Here is a 23,781-nt window from a genome sequence, read left to right on the forward strand (position 1 = left end):
GGTCAAAATTGACCCATTTTAAAGTTTGAAAATGTAGAAAAAAAATATATTTTCACAGTGAAACCTCTGATGTCCACATTGTCAACATTTTTGGGAAATCTTTGAACATTTTTTATAATTTACACAAACAATCTGTTAATTATGCTGTTATTTAGCTCAAATTTTAGATAGTGTAAGAAGAGAGGCTTCATCTGAGGAAAGAAATTCTCTTTCTAATGTGTTTTAATGGTTAACATCAGTTATTGAAGGTATCAGTTGAGCCTACTTGGATGATTTAGAGAACAATGTGACACTTTATTGTCAAATTTCAAATGAATTAGAACATTCTGTCACCTAAAATCTGTTCGTCTGATCTCTCTGGAACTGGCCGTAGAATCAGTGTTTTCAATGACCAGGCTGGATGTGCTTTATTTGATTTTTGTAAAATAAAAATCCCCCTTGAAATCTCCCTTGAGAGGAGCTGCTCTTAGATCTGTATTGTGGCTCAGTTTGGATTGGAAGCTGTCCCGTTTTCGCTTTGCAGCCTGAACAGGTTCCTCTAATGCAGCGTGTTGCTGAACTGTTCGTGTTGTTGAGGGGGATTATCGTACACAGACGACACAAGGTGTTCCTTAAATGCAGCACTGTGGCTGGAACAAATTAGTCAGAGGTGTCCTTAGTGCCACTGTCAGCCTCAGAAATGGGTTTTCTACCATCTAGAGGAGAAATTCCAAAAGGATATTGGCTTTGTGCTGTGGCTGTGGACTGTCATTACTTAGAGCAGCAATCTCAGAGATTTTCATTTAAATGAATACGTGTGAAATCTCTATTTAGTGACATTCCTGCAGAAAATCACGTTTTCATGTAGTTTTTTTGGTCCCTCTTTCCTTTGAATTGTTATGAAGGCCAACTGACACAGATTTTAATACAGATTTTAGAAAAGATCATAAAAAAAGAGCAAAAATTAAAGCGTCTGTAAAAAAATAATCACAAATTTCTCTACTTTTTCTCTCGTAGATGGCCAATGTTTTGTGTGTTTTACCCTTTTTTCTTCAAGGTTTGTTAGCAGTTGGGGTTTGTTTGTGATGGAACAATGCAGCCTAGTTAATTGGCTAAAGCAGCTTAAAATTATTAGGGTCCGACCACCAAATGGTGCCAAGACCCTATTGAAACCAATGGGTTTTTTCATAAATTTTTTGCCTGGCAAAACGATCTCAATTTTGAAAGCCTGAAACTACTCAAAAACACGTGAAAATTGGCATCAGTGTGGCCCAAAATGGCTCAATAGTGCCACCTGGAAATTATTTTTTCATCAAGACGCACAAAAAAGTTTTGGCAACCATATGTGTGACCTTTAGCTATGAAATTTGGTACACATATGTAATACGTCAAGATGCACAAAAAGTCTATAGCAGCTGTACCCAAAACACAACAGGAAGTCAGCCATTTTGAACTATGTGTCATATTTTGGACGATTTTGGACCAATTTTTGCACATTTTCAAAAGCTATAAACTCTAACACGGTGGTCAAAAGTTATTAAAATGCTCCACAAAAGTCTGAGGACGTGGAAATGGCAGCTCCCAGAGATTCCATGTTTCGCCATTCGTAGGTAAGACCCAAAATGGCTCAACAGCACCCACTGGAAAAACAGGAACTATGGCCAGTTTGTGTGACCTACAGCTATGAAATTCGGTACACGTATGTAACACGTCAACATGCACAAAAAAGTCTTTGGCAACCATCCCCAAAACACAACAGGAAGTCAGACATTTTGAATTATGTGTCATATTTTGGAAGATTTTGGACCAATTTTTGCACTTTTTCAAAAGCTATAAACTCAAACAGGGAAACCCCGACATAGTTCAAATTTGGCAAGGGTGTTCTCCAGGCATGGCTGATCAAAAGTTATCAAAATTCTCCATAAAAGTCTGAAGGTGTGGAAATGGCGGCCCCCGGAATTTTGACGTTTTGCCATGAAACAGGAAATGCTGTATAACTAGCCTGTACATGCTCCAATCTGCCTCAATTTCTACATGCGTGATCAGAGTCCAGCCCTGATGACATCCAAATGCTGAAATACAGTCACAGTGATAGCGCCACCTGGTGGATGGACAGGAAGTGCTCTATAACTAGCCTGTACATGCTCCAATCTGCCTGAAACTTTATATGCTTGATCAGTCTGGCAATCATCACATCCATAGGATGAAATACACTCTCAGTTGCAACGCCACCTGGTGGACGTGCTTGGATTCACTGAACAGCAAAGATGCGAGGACCTGATCAATGCTGCTTGCAGCTTTAATTATATTTATTATGATAATTTTTGGCGGAATTTCAAAATTTTGCTTCAAATTTTCTTCTACACTTGCAAATATTGCTTCTCTCCTTTGTGAAATAAAGACAGATGCAGGCCTGTTGAGTGTTCTGTGTCCTAAACACTTTCATTTTGCCGTCTGTATTCTTCTATTTCACCCAACAAAAGCCAGAAATCACAGCTGACCACAGCGATGCAAATATCCCAAAAACCTACCACCTGTTCGCTCCATCTCCTCATAAATAACTTAACTTTTCTCTGCAGCGCTGTGAGGAATAGCGTCTTTTTTCAGAACACGGGAGCTGAAATTAGGCATTTTATTACTCAGACTACGGCTGGCTGGAGCCGCCGCTGAGAAAAATAAGCTTTAGTTCCCACCCAGCATGTGCACAACTGTGGGTGGCTCTCTCTTTGTCGAGCCGTGAATGCTTAACAAAGTTTTATCTCTTGTCATGTTATCTACCTTCACTCTTTACTCCCGTTATTCAGAGCTAAATTAGTGTCTTATTGAGTCAGCCACGCATACAGGAGGCTTTGAAAGCAAACTAAAAACTGCTGCTGGGGGATAATAAGACGTTTGTCATTGCGGCATCAAAACTGAGTTCCTTTTTGGAGATGATGGAGCAGACGGTTAACATATTGTCTGTTTTCTATGCTGTAATAGCAGAACAAAGCTGGAATTTTAAAATGAAGGCCGGATTGGACCCTCTGGCGGGCCGGTTTTGGCCCACGGGCCGCATGTTTGTCACCCCTGACTTAATCCATAATTCTGCAGACCAAAACGGGACACAACCTACTCAAGTTTACCATCTTTTGTGTTGCGACACAATCAAAGACTGACAGTAAACATCTCAGAGCCGTGAGAAGAAAATTGTCATTAAATGCTGAATGTGGTTGAGCTGAGATTGGAAGTTGCTGGAGGAAAAATCAGCATTTACCGTGTCTGTGAATGCTTTCTGACCCACATCACTGCAACACACAACCACACCGAGAGAGTAAGAGTAAATTAATTAGCATTGACAGATATATTAGATTTCCCCGGCGCAGTGGAGTCCTCCTCCAGTGCTGCACTCCACTAGTGTGTTTGCACTAATCGTACCGTATATTGATGCTGTGCCAGTAGTTTCAGCTGCAGAGTGTATCAAGGGAGATCATTGATTTGTACTAAACTGACCTTGAATAAACAAAAAAGCGGTGAGCAACAGCTAAAGGAACACACAGATAAAGGAAATGATGTATTGTGCTGTCTAGATTCTCAGCCATCCAATCCAAGAGGCTTCTTTAGCTCTTAAATAGAGAAATACAGTTGCTTTTTTTATTTCATTGAAGCTCCAATGATTGTGCACGACGAATATTTGGAAGAATATAATTGAAGAATAAATGTTCTCTTTTACAATTTTCTGCTCCATATTCATCAACAACAGGTAATAGACTGTCAACTATCACTATTTTCTGCTTCTTCTCCCAGCTAAAAAGTTTATGCTAACAGGGTTGTTGTGGGACACATGCATAATAATTATTTACTCTACAGTGGTTTAAAACAAAAACTAACACCCCGAGCCTTAAAGACAAAAATTTACTTGTCAAAAAAACTGCCAAAAAATGTTGTAAATTAACTTTATTTTCCACTTTCATTGATAGTGAAAAAGTAAAGCCAAAGCTCCAGACATAAAGACCAATAACACGTTTCAAAATTCCCAAAAGTGTCTATCTTTTCCGCATTATATTCAAAATCAAACAGCCAAAATTAACTCAAATGAATAAATCCTTGAAATTTACATTCAGGAATGACTATAATGTGCAAAACACAACCCGAAACCAGTACATGTGAAAAATACAAATGTAAAAATACATGGAAATTTATCCTATAATCAATGAATTTTCATTATTCAGGAATTTAAAACTAAATTTTAAAAAAATCTAGGAAATTCGCCTAGCTTCTAACTGCCTCCATCCAGACGTCTATCCCGCATCCTCTGATAACTAATCTAACTGAGTAGCCCCTTTTGAGTGGTTAAATAATTACCAGTCACGTCTGTTAACGGCAGCTTTCCTCTCATGGGTCTGGCACTTGGTAAGTTGCTAGGTTAAGTTTAGAGGTTTGGACATGAATAACCCCTGGGATAGGTTTAAAAAAGGCCACACTCAGCCCCAAAGACTAGTAACCTTTCAGAACCTGTTTAGATGTAATGCACACATTAACCTGACTTTTTACAACCTGAGAAGATATTCATAATTACTTAATCACTGTGATAGGGATAAAGTGAATTTCCAATCTGTTAACTTTAATTGCAGGATAAATGTTTTATTATAAAATTTCAGCAAGGGCGTAGCACAAGCTCCTAAATCACAACATTCAACCAAACATTAATATTCTTCCAGTTGCTTAACCTGACTCATAAGTGGAACTATGCTTTCATATAAGAGAAGTAACAATCACCCAGATTACGTAATTTAGAGGGGGAGAGCAGTTGGCCTGGCCATCGCCAGATTTAGATCTGCTTGAATCCATTTTTGTCATTTAGGGTAAAAACTTTATTAATCCATTCTGGTGTTGTTCCTCATGGAGAAAATAGAGTTCAGTAATGTTCCTTCAGTCAGTGTTATTTCTAGATCACAGTCTTTTGTAATCCTCAAACAGTGCAGAAAGAGAAGTCCTTTAGTCCATGATTCCAGTAGAACAGATATTCCTTTGCAGATCACGTTGAATCCCCCATCCAAGTTACATGGTAAAATCCCCTTTGCTCAGAGCATTTCTACCCTGGCTTGCAATGACTGACCACCTCGCAACAACTTCCAACTCGTGTCTCGATCCAGTGCAATTTATTGTAAAGTGAACCCTTTTGCATAATCAATAACTGCACACTTAATTAACATATGCAAGGATCTCATACTAAATTAACTTGAGCAATGACTTCACCATTCTCTCCATGCTCTCATTGATCATAAGACCTCTCCATGTTTGATGAACTTAAACCATCTATTCTGGACTGTCTCGCTGTGGCTGATTCTGGGATCCCATATCTCCATGCTTCTCGACAGCGTACAGTGATGAAAAGTAAGACTTGTTTACCAGCACTCCTCTGAATGATTTCAGTCTATCTGAGTTTAACAAACTCAGCACTGGATCCACAGAAAAGTCGAACTCCAGCATGTAGCGGCTTGGTGAATGTGGTCTGGACTCTGTGGAAGAGAGTCATGCTTTCAGAGACTCTGTAGAAGGACAGAAGACCTGCTCTGTGATCCAGGAACACTCCAACTCTGGTGGAGTCGGAACATGTGATGAGAACTTTAGTGCTGTCGTGCAAAAATACACAACTGTCTCTGAAGCAAAACAAAGCCCAAGAATTTTTAGAACATCCAAATTCACTTTGAGCCGCTCTGCTGGTTTTCTTGTATGAAGCTGCTACAATAACACCCAACCCTCTCAGGTCCACCTCCCAGTAGCAACGTCCGGTCAAACACTCTCTGCTCAGGACCTGAAGATTTGTAGTGAATCTGTCTGGATGGTCGGAATAAGGCTGTGGAAGTTTCACTACTGTTACTTTTCTGTCTTCCTCAGACAACACCAGCAGTTTTTGTGCTGTGTTTGGATCCAGAGTGATGTCATGTGAATATTCCAAGAATCCAGCTCTGGTCTTTGGTTCTGGTTGTGGTGGTAGAACTTCTGTTTTGACAGCTCTCTGTGGATTTAGTGTCCACATGTTCTTCAGAATGTCCCGTACTTTATCGCTGACGTCTGACACAGCTGCTGTCACCTTCTGGAAGTGTATCCGAGGAGGGATGCTGATGGGTGTGGACTCACCCACTGCCGAGACGAGGAGGTAGTTGTGAAGAAACTGGGTGTGATCCTCTGTGTCTAAGAGCTGCTTCATCTCAGCATCTTTCTTCTTCAGAGCACTGATCTCCTGCTTCAGCTCCTCCTGAAGTTCTTTAACTCGACTCACTTCAGCCTCCTGCTGGGATGTGATCTGCTGCTTCACCTCAGAGCTCCTTTTCTGGATGAGATGGATCAGCTTGCAGAACATCTTCGCATTCTCCTCCATTGCTTTATCAGCACAGTCATTGATATCCTCCACCTCCTGTTGGAGCAGCATCACATCGTTCTCTCTGCCACAGATTCTCTGCTGGATGTTTTGTTGACTCACCTCCAGCTCTTTCTGCCTCTCGGTCCTCTCTGCTGCAGCTGAGACGATGTCGTGGCCTTTATGTTCCTACATAGAGCAGACAGAACAGATCAACTGCTGATCAGTGCAGCAGAACAACTTCTTCACCTCATTGTGACGAGAGCAGATGTTCTCCTGGAGGTTCTTGGAGGGCCCCGCCAGCTTGTGCTTCTTAAAAGGTGGAGACTCATAGTGAGGCTGAAGGTGTTTCTCACAGTAAGAGGCCAGACAGACGAAGCAGGACTTGACAGCCTTCATCTTCCTCTTAATGCAGACATCACAGGATACATCTTCAGGTCCAGCAGCAGCAGCTTGGAGTCCAGTCTTCTTCAGGTCCTCCACTAACTCTGCTAACATGACATTTTTCTCCAGGTCAGGCCTCGGTTTAAAACATTTCCTGCACTGAGGGCAGCTGTAGATTCTCCTCCAGTCCTCTACATCCCAGTGGTCTTTAATACACTCCATGCAGTAGCTGTGTCCACAGGGAATAGTCACCGGATCCTTCAGTAGATCCACACAGATGGAACAAGATAACTTCTCTGAATCCAGCTCAACTCCTTTCTGTGCCATTTTCTCGTCTCAGCTGCAGCGGAGTTTCTGCTTTTCCAACAGAAGTGAAACTATGAAAACTAGTTTGAGCCAGTCGGGTATGTCTTGTCACAACATGCTGTTTACACCCACTTTTTCCAGTTGGAAGGGGAGGGAACCAGGGAACATGTGGAAAACTGGAGCTACTGGAAGGGATTTCATATTGACTGCAGAAAGAGCAGCGCTTTGCAACTGTGTTCCAGTATCAACACAACACAAACAGACTCAGTATATCCCAAAACACCAAAAACACCAGGAAGTCTGACTACATCTGGTCAGATTCTGATATATACAGTCATGAAATAATTATTAGACCACCCTTGTTTTCTTGTATTTCTTGTTCATTTTAATGCCTGGTACCACTAAAGGTACATTTGTTTGGACAAATGAGAACTCTCTCCTCCATCCCTGCGTCTCCCTCCTCTCCTTCCATCTTCCTGTGCAGTTCTGACTTTTGGGGGAAGAGATCTGGAGCTATTATGTAACCGTTCTGGTGCAGAAGAAGTCTTTCCGTTTTCAGCTGTTATCGTTTTGCATCAAAAAATGACGAGTCGAGCTTCCACCTGCCGTGACCTCTGACCTCTCTGGGCCTCAAACCAACGCCCTAAATGTGCTAATTGCACAGCTGATGATTGTATTTCCAGAATCCTACAAGCTAAATATAGCTGTGTCTACATCGAGCGAGTTTTGAGTGTTGTTTCCCACCAGCAGTAAGCGTTCTCTGCTAATGAGCTGCTAAATGAACCGATAGTCATCATAGAGAAAGTTAAGTTCAAGCTGATTGGACAATTTCAGGCGTCAACAATGTTTGTTTTTTTTGTTTGTTTGCTTGTTTTGTTTTGTTTTTTACACTTGGTATCTCTGGGGAAATGCCATGACTAACAGGAACTGACTTTCACTGTTATTACTTCACACTTCAAAGTACTAACGATAGCAGCAATCTCGGAACAGCACTTCCTGGGAATATCCCCCCAAGAAATGTCCACTGAAAGCTTAAAAAACAGAGCTTTTAAACCAGTCAGTAGAAATGTGTGAGGTGTTTGGAGGTCCATGAAGTCAGAACTTGATATGTAAGCAGCTTCTGGGACATTTGTAAGATTAATAACCTGATGTACTCCCCATAAAATAGATGTGAATCAGTAAAATTAAGATATTAAGGCATAATAAGTAAAAACTTGAATGATTTTGTAGCGCATTTAGTTTGTGAAACGGCTGATTTTAAGTAAAAAAAGCTCATAGATATTGATTCATAGATAACTTGTTTCAGCTTTACCAGGTAGCTAATGGTGGCTAATGCTCTTGGTCTCTGTGAAGGTGATGCAGTTGTGTCACATCGATGACTTGATGATTGGTAAGTGGGTCAAAAATGACTCGGTAAGGTTGTTTTTTGTAATATCTGTTTTGTCATTTCATTTTCCTGCTATAGCTCAAAAGAGACGTTTTTGATATCATTCCATTTAAACTTTTAAGTTACCTTTTATACTTTTAAAAGAAATTGTGATATCTGTATTTCTACTTCAAGCTATTTATCACTGATAATATCAGGAAAAGTGTGGAAAAATGTCAACAAAATGGATTGTTGACATTATTATATTGTTGTTCTGTGTAACATTCTTCATTTACAATCATCAAAATTTTCAGAATCTGCTATTAAGTGAATAATAAACATATTTCGAACATGAAATCTTTCTCATGTGGACAAAAATACATCACAAAAAATTATCATGCTAAACCCTCGTGTCGTCCTGCAGGTCAAAATTGACCCGTTTTAAAATTTGAAAATGTGGAAAAAAAATATTTTCACAATGAAACTTCTGATGCCCACATTTTCAACATTTTTGGGAAATCTACAAACATTTTTTAATGGAAAAAACAAGAAATGTTAAAAATGTTTCTTAAGAACATTCACAAAAAAAATCTACCAAAATCCAGCGAATTTTGCTGGATTTTGGTTGATTTTTTAGTGAATGTTCTTAAGGAAAATATTAGAAGTTTTACTGATATATATGGAATCACTTGAGATATTTTTAGGATTTTTTTGGGAAGATTTTTACTCATTTTTTAAAAATTATTTACAAGAATTTTCTTGCCAAATTTGGGGGCTTTTTTTTTTTTTTTTTTTTTAAATAAAACTTTTAAGGGAAACTTTTATGGAATTATTGGAATTTTCTTCCAGAAGGTTTTGCAAATTTTCAGAAATGTGAGGAATTTTTTTGCTGAATTTTTGGATTTTTTCCAGACAAGGGAACAATATTTTTTGGGGCTCGCAAATGAAGACAACAGGAGGGTTAACTAAAATGACAAAAATGGCGTAAAAACACATTGATTCTTATGCATCTAAGGGTTCAGCAGACTTTCACTCTAATATGAAGATTTAATAAACAGTTGACGGCGAAGAAAAGACAAAAGAGAAAACTCTCCTCTGCACTGACATCCATAACTTTGTCAGCGGTTGCTAGGTTACAGCCTCATCTCACTAACAGGCTCAACTTAACCTCATTTAGCCCCAGCAGCAAGTTGCATCTGCGGTATTTAAGCCCCCTTTGATGTCCAAAATAACAACTCCGCGTACGTTTTAAGCCGTCCGTCCCCCCACGTCTCGCTGAGCGTCCTGACGTCTGGTACATGTGAAGTTTCTCGAGCAACAGGGAGGAGGCTGAGAGACATTTTGGGATGAGAAAGGAAAAAGGTAGAACAGAGAGGAACAGGGGAGGAGTGTTGAAGACGCAAGAGACAGCAGACAGAGATAGAAGAAAGAAAAAATAGAGGAGGGGGTGTGAATGAATAATTTAGTCCCTCCATCCCCTCCCTCCTCCTCCCGCTGAGTTGGTGATGTTACAAAGATAGATGAGGAGAGGATGAAAGGAAAGGAGAAGATAGGATGGAAATGAGGACTCCCATTTTTTGGAAGACACTTTGTGAGTTTAATAACTTGTTTGTGTTTGATTATAGTGTTTTGGTGTGTGTTTCGGTGTGTGTGTGTGTGTGTGTGAGTGTGTGTGTGTGTGTGTGTGTGTGTGTGTGTGTGAGGAAACAGGTAAACCCGCCGACAGCAGCAGCATCATGATTGTAACCGAGGCCAGATGTGTGTTATCCTCTCAGCATTCAGCAGGTGTTCACTCCCTCCTCTCGGAGATCCACCTGCGTCACTAATCACTCGTTACCTAGGTAACAGTGGACTTCCCCTGCCTGCGCTGCTGCCAGTGTGTGTGTGTGTGTGTGTGTGTGTGTGGGCGGGCGTCTGAGTGTGAATTATGACTCATCCTGCTCAGTTCAGAGTGGCTATCCTCACACTCCTGTCTGGGGAACACCCACCCACATCTGTTAGCTCCCCGTCTGCAGCTCCACATCCTCTCTAGAAACTGTTTTTCTGCTGATAAGCTGTTTGGTTTAATCTACCTGTGCTCTGCTATTCACCTGTTGCTTTTATCAGCACACAGAGATCACTTAGTATGAGCAGACAAGAAAAGAGCGCCCCCTACTGAGCTGTAAGTTCCCCTCTGTAACTTTTTTTGTCAGATGTTTTGTCTTTTTGTTTTGTTTCGTGTTGTCTCATTTGTTTGTCGTTTTGTCTCATTTTTTCATTCTGCGTCTCATTTTTGTAACATTTTATCTTGTTTTTGTTGTTTCTTGTCTGACTTTGGTCGTCTATCTCATGTTTTTATTGTTTTATGGTTTTTGTCATTTTGTTTCCATTTCCGTCTCACTTGTGTTTTTGTCATATTTTTGTCACTTTGTGTTTTGCCTTATTCGTTGTTTTGTGGATTGTTTCTGTCATTTTGTGGGGGTTTTGTCTCATTTGTGATGTTTGTCTACTTTTTTGCTGTTTTGTTTCTCGCTTTTGTCATTTTTTGTCTCATTTGTGTAATTTCTTGCCTCGTGTGTCCATTTTTTTAGCGCCCTGTAACTTTTTTTGTCTTTTTTTGTTTTGTGTCGTGTCATTTTTTCTCATTTTTTTGTCATTTTGTTTGTCGTCGTAATATTTTGTCTTGTTTTTGCTGCTTTTTGTCTTTTTTTTTGTCTGACTTTTGTCGTCTTGATCATAAACTAAAACACTTTATTGTCCATTTCCAGATGACTAAAATGTTGTGTGTCTTTGTAGACACTCTGTGAGCTGTAAGTCCTAACGTGTAAATGATAAACTGATATAACTGATAAACTGATGCATAATGTTGCTGACACTGAATTTATTTTTCTTATGAAATTTCAGGTTGTTCATGATGTTTTGTAAAAAGATAGTTCCATAAATGTGAACATTTTCAGAATGTAATTTTATGCACTAAAACAAAGGAAACATTTGGAGTTGTGGTTATTTATAGGTTATTATGCTGTGATTTTACTGGTCCGGCACATTTGAGATCAAATTGGGCTGAATGTGGCCCCAGAACTAAGATGAATTTGACACCTCTGTTCTAGACATTGTTAATGTGGTAAATGACTATTGTAGCTGGAAATGTTTAATGGAATATCTCCATAGGGGTACAGAGGAACATTTCCAGCAACCATCACTCCTGTGTTCTAATGCTACATTGTGTTAGCTAATGGTGTTGAAAGGTTCATTGATGATTAGAAAACTCTTGTGCAGTTATGTTGAGTTTTCATGGTAAATATGAAATTTCCTGGGTGACCCCAAACTTTTCAACGCTACTGTACGTTCAGCGAATCTATAAGGAGCGGGGCTGAGATTGAAGAAAGTAGTGCTTTGGTTTAACCCTCCTGTTGTCCTCATTTACGGGCACCAAAAAATATTGTTTCCTTGTCTGAAAAAAATCCAAAAATTCAGCAAAAAAATTCCCCAAGTTTTTGAAAATTTGCAAAACCTTCAGAAAGAAAATTCCAATAATTCCTTAAAAGTTTCCCTTAAAGGTTTTATTTTTAAAAAAATCCCACAAACTTGGCAAGAAAATTCTTGCAAATATTTTCAAAAAATGAGTAAAAATCTTCCCAAAAAATGAATGAAAGTGAATACACATATATCAGTAAAACTTCTAGTGTTTTCTTTAAGAAACATGTTCTTAAGAAACATTTTTAATATGTCTTTTTTTCCACCAAAAAATGTTCAAAGATGTCCCAAAAATGTGGAAAATGTGGACATCAGAAGAAATTTTTGTCCCCCCACATTTTCAAACTTTCAATTTTCAAACGTCAATTTTGACCTGCAGGACAACACAAGGGTTAAGCTTCAGGTTTGCTCTGTAGCAGTGCAGCATTTAGGCTCCTCTTGTGGGACCAAAAATGGAGTATAACATATTACACATAACACATGCTGGTCAAATCAGATTTAAAGTAACAGTGGAGTGTTTGCATGGCCTTAGGTTTTTGTTTTCAATCCAAAGCATCATGTTTTTAAAGCAACTAGACACGAATAAACCTAATTAATATCCAAAAAAAAAGTTCTTTGTCTGAGAAACAAGTGCTCTCCCTGCCTGCCAGGAAGGACAAACAGAAAGGAGTTCTTGTACAGTACTGGCATCCAACCACCAAAAACGGCTCAACCACCTTGAGCAGAAGCAGTGAACATGATGGATGTGGGAGGGTGAAGACGGCTGCTCAGTTCTGATCATTGTTTTCTGTGTGTTTACAAAGAAGTTCACGACATGCAGTACAACAGAGGCGTTTGTCACATTCTTGCTTTATGTAAAGCCCTTGAGGCTGTATTTCTTTAAACAGGATTTCTACATAGTTTTAGTTCAGGTATCTGTGATTTATGAAGGTGTGTGTTCATAACTCTGCCCACTTGTTGATGCCGTTGTCTTCTGTGTCACAAGCTGTGTCGTCCTAAGTCGTGACTACAGAATTAGCCTAGACTTTGACTTTCCGCCTGCTCCTGACTAGGTGTAAAATTTGAGTTTTAGCAAGAAGGAGGCAGAAGCCGAGCTGGTGTAACTATTGAGTAACACTTCGGCAGTTTCTGGGTGTTCTCCTGTTCCATTTTTATTCCCTGTGGGCTCATTTTTCACAGCAATACAAAGTCCTGCACCTCGATGGAAACAGTAAAATCACGGTGAGAAGCAAAGAGAACGTAACAATGTCGTTTGTGCAGCCTAACAGTTAAATGAGTCATAAAAATGGGAGGGAAAGAGCTGAATTTAGAATTTCTTTGACTTTTTAGTTTACAAAATTCAAAAAATTCCTAAATCAAAGTTCCCACAGGTCTTATCAATACTGGATAAAAGGTGACTCTGCGTACTATAAATATTATACTTCTTACATTCTGTCTGCTCTGTATGAACATTGCCTGCAGTTCAGCCGAAAAGAAGTGAAGTTTTGTCATTTGACTGTCGGGTGAAGATGAATAGAGAGATTCTTTGTTTTTTTTACAGTATCTAGGTGATGTAAATGATTCATTTTAGGCAAATTATTTTGAATGAGACATGAAATATCATCAGTTTAAAGTGAGATTTGGTAAAAGCATGTCGCAGATGAGTGGATCAATAACTGTCAGAAAGTGTCAAATCTGTATAATTCTTGTATGTTTACAGTTTCTGTCTGACAAATGGTGTCATTTTGACCATTTATTAAGGATAATGATGCTGTTTTGGACTGTGGCCAGTTTTCTGAAACTCTCCTCACACTGCGGGTTCATGAATGTATACTTCAAGCGAACATGATGGTAAAATTAACCACCTTTTGCAGTATTTAGAGCTGAAACACTGATAACACCCATAAGAGACTTTGATTAATTTGCTAACAAAGGATCACAGTATGGGACCTTGACATGAATGCATCGTATGACAGTAAAGGTGGCTTCTTCTTTCAGAAATAAGGGCATTTCTAAGTAACCCCAAACTTTTGAGCGGTAGTCTCTAGTAGTGATTTGATCTAAAACTACTCAGGAAATGAACCAACCAACCTACTAATTCCACTATAAACTTTGGATATCTTGCGAGCACCCAAAAGTTGGTACGTGTGGTGAAGGATTTCTGGATGAAAAACCTTTCAAAAGTAGCAACAAAAGTGATTACTCCACTGAAATACCGACAACATGTTCTATGAAATCTGTGTCAGCAACAACTCCAACACAGCCAGCCGACCCCTTCGGCTTGCTTTTCTCGTCCCAGCTGTTCTACAATCAAATAGAATATTTTTCTATGCACCGACATGTTAAAAAATGGTGCAAAGAGGCGGATGATGATGATGATGGAGCATTAGAAGATCTTCTCAGAGAAGTTTAGCTCTTGTTTCTGTGAAGAGACAGCTGCCGACTAGTTGCTCCATAACACAACGGTATGACAGATATTTGAAACACAAGTAGGTTTAAAGCCCTAAAATGAGCTTTAGAATGAGCATTTCTCATTATTTCCAATGCAAAAATTATTGTACCCATCATTAATAAGCCACAGTTACTAGAATCACTGAATAGAAATCAAGAATCATATACAAATCTAAACTGTATTTGTATTACAGTAAGAAAGGAAACAATAGATTAAAAAGAGGAGAAAGGTTGCTGTTCCTCTTTAGTGCCTGTAGAGGGCGCTGTTGCCTCTGCACAGACCCAAAATATAACAAGCATGCAGAAAATCTCCAAATATAATAAACTAGAGGAGTGCAGGGAGATTTGGATGGACAACACAAGCCTTCATCCTTTGTCATTTTTGCATATTTCAGTCCTTGTGTGTTCTTGTTTCTTCTGCACACCACCGAAGCACAAAGATTTGGATTGTGCAGATATTTTTTCCGAGGGGGCGGACATAAGTGGAGTGCAAAGAATTTCTTCCTTTTGAAGTTTAAGCGCTGCGTCCCGCCTTTCTGGGATGTTATAAAAAGCAGGCGAAGAGCTGAATTTTAATGTAAATGTAGCTTTGATTTATTCATAACTCCCTCACTTGGGCTGACCTGGATAAAACCGTGTACGCATCTTCTTCTTTCACACACACAAACACACACACACACACACACACACACACACACACACCATCTTCTCTTCTTTTTTTGTTCTTTTTCCCCCCCAATGTCTGGGAGAAAGACAAGGAAGAGAGATATATTTAAATGGCACTGGCACGACACCTCTTTCAAATCGTTGTAAGGTAGACAATGTGCTACAAGGCCAGTTTCATCAAAAGTAGTTGTCTTTCAGCTGCAGGAATAACATTGGTGTCTATGGAGTGCACAGGGACCGTCTGCAAATTGCAATCTTTTATCGTTCGTCTCACGTTTTTTGTCGCTTTGTGTTTCATTTTTTGTCTCATTTGTGTTGTCTGTTTTTTGTTGTTTTGTTTCTCACTTTTTCATTTTTTGTCCCGTTTTGTGTCATTTTTTGTATTTTTTGCCTCGCTTTTGTCGTTTTGTGTCTTATTTTTATAATATTTTGTCGTTTGTATCTTGTTTGTGTCATTTTGTACTTTGTTTTTGTCTCTTTTTTGTCATTTGTCACATTTTTTGTCACTTTATGTCTCGATTTGTCGTTTTGTGTCTTATTTTTGTATTTTTTGTCTTGTATTTGTTGTTTTTTGTCAGATTTTTGTTTCATGTTTTTGTCATTTTTTGTCTTGTTTGTATCCATTTTTTGTTGCTTTGTAACTTTTTTGTCTAATTTTTTGTGTCTTTTTGTTTTGTTTCGTGTCGTTTGTGTTGTTTTTTGTCATTGTGTGTCTCATTTTTGTAATGTTTTGTCTTGTTTTTGTTTTTTTTAATCTTTTTTGTTGTTTTGTGTTTCCTTTTTGTCTCACTTGTATTGTTTGGCTATTTTTTTGCCTGACTTTTATCTTTCGTCTCACGTTTTTGGCGTTTTGTTTCTTGTTTTGTTTCTTTTTTGTCTTGCTTCTGTTTTTTGTCTCATTTTTCTCATTCTGTGTTTTGCTTTATTCATCGTTTTGTGTATTATTTCTGTCGTGTTGCTTCACGCTTGTGTCATTTTTTTGTCGCTTTTTGACTTTTTTGTCAAGTTTTTTTTGTCCCTTTTCTATTTTGTTTCGTGTTGGTCTCATTTTTTGTCATTTTGTTTCTTGCTTTTGTCAGTGTCTCATTTATGTAACATTGTGTCTTGTTGTTGTTGTGTTTTTTGTCTTTATTAAAGTAAAATACTATATCATTCAGTTCCAGATACCTATAACTGTAAATGATAAAGTGAGGCATAATGTTGTTGAAACTGAATTTATCTTTCTGAACAAATTTCAGTTTGTTCATAATATTTTGTAAAAAGATCATTAAATGTGGACTTTGTTGCACTAAAACAAACGCAAAAGGGGTTGCGGTTATTAATAGGTTATTATGCTGTGATTTTACTGGTCAATTGAGATCAAATTGGGCTGAATGTAGAACCTGAAAGAGAATTTTTTAAAGTTTGACACCCCTGATGTATGAGATGCTGTTATCAGGGAGCTGCAGTCTCTTAGACATGCTCTGCTGCCACCTAGTGGGAATGAGGCCAGAAATGCATCATAATTCAATGAGGAAAAAAGAAACTGCATGTATGTGTCTATGAATACCACACACACACACACACACACACACACACACACACACACACACACACACACACACACACACACACACACACACACACACACACACACACATACACACACGAAATATCAGCAACCTAAAATATTTCATGTTCCAACCTGCCTCCAAGTCATCAAGCCTCACATCAGATTATTTTTTAATCTGCTCCACCTGCTGCCCTTAACCCTGTAAGACCCACATATTGAAAAAAATACTAAAAAAAAATAAATAAATAAATGAGCAAAAAAAACCCTAAAATCATTTAGAAATACAGAACTAATGAGCAATATATATATATATATATATATATATATATATATATATATATATATATATATATATATAAAAAAAAGTTCTGTATTTCCAAATGATTTTAGGGGTTTTTTTTGCTCAATTTTGCTCAATTTTATTATTATTTTAAAATTATTTTTTTATATATATTTCAGTATTTTTAGTATTTTTTTCAAATTCGCTGGATTTTTTATTTTTATATATATATATATATATATATATATATATATATATATATATATATATATATATAAAAATAACTGACGTATTTTGATGTAAGTCCTTTTTTTTTGATCCACACCTCAGTTTTCTTCTGCCATTTAGTCTTATTATGGCTCGAAGAACAGCAACAATCTACACAGGAATCAAAAGGCTTAAACCTGCAGTGAATCAACCTATTCCACTGTGAAGTTGGGACCGGGAGCATAAATTTCATGTGTATTTCTGCTGCAAAAGAAGTTCCACCGTCTAAAGAAGTTTTAGTGCATCACCAAAGACACCGGGGGAATCCTTAGAGGAGTTATAGGCAGCCAAAGCAAATTAAATTAAATTACGGCCAGATATATTTTTTGCTCCGTCACCGAAAGTGTTGGACGAAGTTCTACGAAAACATTAAAGCACTGAAGCGGCATATTGTGCCTGCAAATATCAATGTCGTTGCTGTCAGATATCTGCAGGGAATTACAGCGTGCCAGCTCGATGAATTGTGCCGCTCCCTGATAAGATGAAGGTTCAACCCTTGTGGTTCATTATTCATGGTATGGACAGACACACTGGCAGAGGTTTTAGGGGGATTTTCTTTGATATCAGTTTCCCCAGAAGAAAGGAAGAAATTCATTTCAGTGTTCTTTGTGTCCAGCTGGGTCCCAGCCCAGCTCTTTATTCTGGACTGATGGCTGACCTACATGCAGCGCTGCAAAGACAAATTCACGCTGGTTTGGGAAATTTAGGCAAAACTTGACTCAGGATTTAACTTTTTAAAATAATACTTTCACTTGGTGGGATTGTGCATGCAATATACAAGAGCTACACCTGTTATATCACAGGGGAAATGTGAGCGTACTGTATTCAGTCCTGGCAGTTTCAGCTTACAGGTGGAAAACCTACACCTGGAATATAATTAAGCACGTGTACAGTAGACGAACCAGACATGTGAGGCTGCCGTGTGGTTTATCAGCCTGCCAATCGAGCCCACAGCCTCCTGCATTTTTTAAACCATTCATTCCGACGGCTTTTCATGAGCTGCATGCAGGCAGACAGCAGGGATGTGTGAGGTGAGGAAATCTGTCTCAACATCTCAGTAACACATTTAAAATACAATTAATACAAGTGTGACAAAAGTTAATGAGGGTAATGTGATTTCTTTGACAGAAAGCTACAGTGAAACAGCACAAAATCACTGCAGGTGATGTGAAAAACACTGATTATCTTGTTAAAGTGGCAGCTGTCCATCAGTGGGATGTATTAGGCAGCAAGAGAACAGATCTTGAAGCTAATGTGTTGGAAGGGGAAGAAAAAAACGGGTAAAAATCTTAGTGACTTTGACATGGACCACTGACATGACTGTGGCGTTCAGGGCCTCGGTTGGAGTCACGGAATGCAGCAGGTCAAAATGGAGACTCTTGTTTTGGCCAACCACTGGTCCGTTTTCTGGTCCGTGTAGTCATTTTTGAGCTTTTTAAGTTTATTGAGGAGTCGGTCGAGGCTTTTCGAACACCAGCTTGCCTCCTCTAAACTAAATTTAAAAACTCTGACTAAATTTCATATGAACACCACAGTTCCAGGACGCACTGGTTCTCCTCCTCAGACCACTGCTGCTTGGATTTGGCGTCCATATTTACCTGTTTTCAAAACACCAACACTAAACACTACTACTCGCTCGGCTGTTTAATCCTCGTGTCGTCCTGCGGGTCAAAATTGACCCATTTTAAAGTTTGAAAATGTGGATATAAAAATATATTTCACAGTGAAACCTCTAAAGTGCACATTTTCAACATTTTTGGGAAATCTTTAAACATGTTTTGGTGGAAAAAAGAAATGTTGAAAATGTTTCTTAAGAACATTCACAGAAAAATCAACCAAAATCCAGCGAAATTCGCTGGATTTTGGTTGATTTTTATGTGAATGTTCTTAAGAAAATATTACAAGTTTTACTGATATATATTTAATCACTTTAGATATTTTTAGGATTTTTTGGAAGATTTTTACTCATTTTTTGAAAATATTTACAAGAATTTTCTTGCCACATTTGGGGGATTTTTTTTTTCTAAAATAAAGCTTTTAAGGAAAACTTTTAAGGAATTATTGGAATTTTCTTCCTGGAGGTTTTGCAAATTTTCAGAAATTTGGGGAATGTTTTTGCTGAATTTTTGGATTTTTTTCAGACAAGGAAACAATATTTTTTGGTGCCTGTAAATGAGAACAACAGGAGGGTAAAAAATGACCGTTCTGTGTTTCCGCCATTGATCGTTGGTCACCGTAACCCCGCCCCCAGCCCGTGACGTCCTCGGTTCTTAACTCTGGCCCAGCAAAGAGGTGGTGTCTGAAAAGCACCAGTTTTTGGAGTCAGTGCATAGGTGGTGGAAACACAAAGAACTGCTAGCAACTAGCACTGGAACCAGCTTGGTTGAAAAGGGGCCTCTGTGATGGACGGATATGATAATCTCAAAAAATCTTCTGGTTTTGTGGTGTTCTCCCAGTCTGCAGTGGTTGGGACCCACCAAAAGTGGTCTAAGGAAGGAAAATAAGTGATTTGGTGCAAAAATGGAGGAAAAACTGGCCCTTGCTGACCCCTGTGTACCCATCGAGAGCATATGCTGGGCGTCCTGGTGGTGGTTTACCTGGAGAGGAGGTTTCAGCAGGAAACCAGCAGAGGCAGTGTGAAGCTCTGGGATGTTCAAGTGGACATTACTTTAAAACATGCACTACCGTTCAGAAGTTTGGGGTCACTTAGAAATGTCCTTATTTTTGAAAGAAAAGCAGTTTTTTTTCCCAATGAAGATAACATTAAATGAATGATAAATCCAGTGTAGACATTGTTAATGTGGTAAATGACTATTGTAGCTGGAAATGTTTAATGGAATATCTCCATAGGGGTACAGAGGAACATTTCCAGCAACCATCACTCCTGTGTTCTAATGCTACATTGTGTTAGCTAATGGTGTTGAAAGGCTCATTGATGATTAGAAAACACTTGTGCAGTTATGTTAGCACATGGAGAAAAGTGGGAGTTTTCATGGAAGACATGAAATTGTCTGTGTGACCCCAAACTTTTGCACGGTAGTGCCCCTAAACGTTGCTTCAGACAATGTAAACCCCTTCATGGCAGCAGTATTCCCCGAAGGCCTCTTTTTAAAGGAAAACGCAATCTGCTACATGGTAAATAAAATGCTTCGGGAACATGACAGAGTTCAAGGTGCTGACTTCCTTACAATCTCAGTCTGATCGATCCTCACGTCACTAGATCCCCTCCAGTACAAATCAACCTTTTTAAAATACCCATATGGTGTTTTTTTTTTTTTATATTTCATCATGAGTGACATAAGCAGCTGAGCATTTCCAACTCGAAACCAAAGCTTAGTGTCAAAAACATGGATTCAGACCTGCAGGGTTTCATAAGTAGCAAATCTAAAGAATCAATGGGGATTTCTTCGTCATTGTTCTTCTTCTGAATAGGTTTCTGGTCAGAAAAGGCACAATCGAATTACTCCAATATGACATCCAGACATTGTGCAGTGTGAGCTGGTGTGCTCGAGCTGCAGGAGATTTATAGATCTGCATATTCTAGAGGAAGCAGTGTAGAGTCACAACTAATATATTTAAATATAGAAAGAGATTATTTTTATTGGAAAATGTGCTGAATATGTAACCGTAATAGACACAGGTGAGCGTTTAGGGGCTTAGGGGAGGTAAAAATATACAGTACTTTTACAAAATACTGAAATTTGCTGATAAAACATATCTTAAATTATAGAACAGAAAGCCTGAGAGGACACACTAAAAAAAACAAAACCTACAGACCACAAATATACCTAAAGGTAATAAATGAGAATGGATATACCACACACAGACACGCGCACACACCTGGATGACGATGACCAGCTGTTTTCCAGAGCGCGTGTGTGACCGCTGGCTGGGCGCGTGGCTCCAGCAGGTGTGTGGTTCCACCGAGCGCTCGCGTTTTCGTGCGTAAAGACGCACAGACCGACCATCGCGAGGACATCCGGTCATTACTTTCAAAATAACAAACGTGATTAATGGACGCTAGCTTCTGAAAACACCAACCAATTCTGATTCAAAGTGTTTGAATTGAATATACATTAACATTTATTTCCACCTGAATTGTCAGATTCAATCTATCTAAACATGACATGTGAAAAAAAGCATATTTAGAGTAATTATTACTGTACAGAGTACCGATAAAATGCAATTTGGTAATTTTAGCAGTAAAAATGTTATTAGTACATGCAGTATAGTACAGCATCAATGGAAAAAAACAGAGTGATATGAACACACTAAAAGTAAAAGCAGAATTAACTGTAGGCAATATAAATGTGCTAGATAAATACTAAAATAGAAATAAAGGCTAATAAGGAACTAAAGCTTCACTAAATGGTCATCAGATTAAAATGCAGGAGAAAAAAATAACCAGTTAGTGTTCATTTTAATAAAAAGTATGAAATCATACTGATAATACAGTTGATGTATTTAAAATTTGGTGTGTCCTAGTTCAGAAATAAAAAAATAATATTTTTTCTAAAAAAATTCATTAATTATTATTTAATTCTATCTATAATAATAATAATAATAATAATAATAATAATAATAATAATAATAATAATAACAATTTAATTTATTATATATTTTCTTCTTTTTAATGACATAGATTAGATTAAAACTAGCCCACTGAGGGCAGCAATAAAAAATAATATCCTAACCTAACCTAAATTAAATTAAATTATGTCTGCTCCAAACTGTCAATACTGTCAGTTTTTAAATTTTATTTTATCTTTCATTTTTAAAATGATTTGTCTTTATATAATGTTATAGTCAGTTATAATTATTCTTTAAAATATTTTTTCTGATTTATTTACATTTTTTCATGCACTTTTCCGTGCATGATGACTTGTTGTATAAATAAAACAGCTCGCTGGTGGAAGGGTAAACATTTCCCTTTCATCATTAACGCGTGAGAAACGAGAGAAGTCCTCCCGGGTGCAGCTTTACTCTGAAACTCACACCGCCCTCCTTCCCGTCGCGCTCTCGGTGACTCTCGCCAGTTTCACGCAGCTCGAGCGGCTCGCGGTGGCACGCGCGCCTCCCGCTCCGGTCAGCGGAATACAAACGGCCGGTTTTTGTTTTTTGTTTTCACCCCTAGAGCAAAAAAAGGACACAAGTGATTTCTCGAGGCGTCTCCGGTTCACCCATGGAGGCTCCAAATGGCAACCGGGCTCCGCAGAAATCTCTCGGAGGAGCCGCTCAGTGACGGTCTGACTGACGGACAGACCGGTGAGACGTGACGGACAGGTAACCGGCTCCACATCTGTGGCCTCAACGGGAGACAATATGCAGTAAGGTCAAGTGTTTATTACTGTAGACTTTGAGGTATGGGGCCGTTATAGCCGGTAAAAAAAAAGAAGAAAAAAAGAGCGGAGACTGTGGAGGTTTGCTGTTGTCTGCGCTCCGTCCTCCTCCGGTGGACACAACCGAAGAAGACCGGAGACGCCGGCACGGAGACGGCTGAGACATGGCAGCGGCCATCGCCAGCGGTTTGATCCGGCAGAAGCGACAAGCGCGAGAGCAACACGCCCACCGACCGACCACTCACCGGCGGCGGAAGAGCCCCGGCAAGAAGCAGGGGCTGTGCAACGGGAACCTGGTCGACATCTTCTCCAAAGTCCGGATATTTGGACTGAAGAAGAGGCGGCTAAGGAGGCAAGGTGTGGAGGGGGGGGGACAGGGCACGTGCACGCACATGCACGCACACTTGCAAATATATTGACATGCACACGCGCTTCCACACAGAAATGCAGAAAGGCGCATCCACTTTTACGCACAGTCTCCTTCACATTCACGCCCTGGATGCGCGCACATACACACACACGCTCACAGACAGACTCGCCCCTTCTCTCTGTGGTGACGCGCGCACACGCACACTCTGTCATGTCTCGTAGTGCCCCCATGGTTCAGTAGTTTCCAGGTACATCCATTATTGAAGCCACAGATTAGTCTGTCTAGTCTCTCTCTCTCTCTGTCTGTGTGTCTGTCTGTCTCTACCTCACTCTCTCATTCTCAGCTCATAATTCAAAGTGCCCTGTCACCAACATCCATCAAAAACACACCGACAGCAACAAACTGACCATCATTTTCTCTTTGAATTAAAAAAAGATGATTTTTCTTCGCAAAGAGGCCAGAAAAGTCAAATCACCCCCCATCATTCGGCTCTCAAGTCCCCACTCAAATCCAAATTAACGTCATTGTCAAATCACAGGAGCGGATCTCAGTGGAAGCAGGAGTGATTCCATACGGCAGTGAATGCAGATTAATGAGAATGTTGTGACTGTGCGCTATAGTGAGCGTTCAATAGCGGAGATGATAAGTGCCGTTTGTAATCAATTGATTGTGTGAGAACCCAGCAGGTGACGGCGTATGGAGGGGAGAAGGGGAAGTGGTTTCCACTGGTTCGTTCTGGTGGGAATTTGTGGAATCTGGGAGTCAGATTCCAGATCTCCCTTTTCCTTTCTACCTTTAACCATTTCACTCACTTTTCCTTCTTTCTTGTCCTTCATTTTCTCCCCTCTCACCTCCTTTCTCCTCCTCCACACCCTAATCTTTCCCACCTATCTTGGATCTTTTTATCCCTCTTTTTGAGCTCCATTTTCTCCCTCTTTCCTCCACTTACACCCTTCTCCTCCTCCTCATCTCATCACTTTGCCACCCTCCATTCTAATCCTCTTCCCACCTCTTCATCCCTCCATCTTTTCTTTCGTTTCTGGGAG

At 39.2% G+C, this 23,781-nt stretch overlaps 1 protein-coding gene and 1 pseudogene across 2 annotated transcripts in view; one reads left to right on the top strand and one right to left on the bottom strand.

The window, feature by feature from the left end:
- The window catches only part of LOC111582257 (fibroblast growth factor 14-like), an 80,672-nt gene that overhangs the window by 13,254 nt on the left and 43,637 nt on the right, over nt 1-23,781 (top strand). The window contains exon 1 of one of the 2 annotated variants that reach the window (XM_055008159.1): nt 22,044-22,722. The exons of the other annotated variant lie outside the window; for it this stretch is intronic. Coding sequence (XP_054864134.1) covers nt 22,530-22,722 — 193 coding nt within the window. The 5' untranslated portion in view covers nt 22,044-22,529. Of the gene's footprint in view, nt 1-22,043; nt 22,723-23,781 lie in introns of those variants that run through there. 2 annotated transcript variants of the gene reach the window in all.
- Nucleotides 3,898-7,092, bottom strand: LOC111582265 (E3 ubiquitin/ISG15 ligase TRIM25-like; annotated as a pseudogene).

The sequence above is a fragment of the Amphiprion ocellaris genome, chromosome 24, assembly GCF_022539595.1.
Source record: "Amphiprion ocellaris isolate individual 3 ecotype Okinawa chromosome 24, ASM2253959v1, whole genome shotgun sequence".
In the NCBI taxonomy this organism is placed as follows: Eukaryota; Metazoa; Chordata; class Actinopteri; family Pomacentridae; genus Amphiprion; species Amphiprion ocellaris.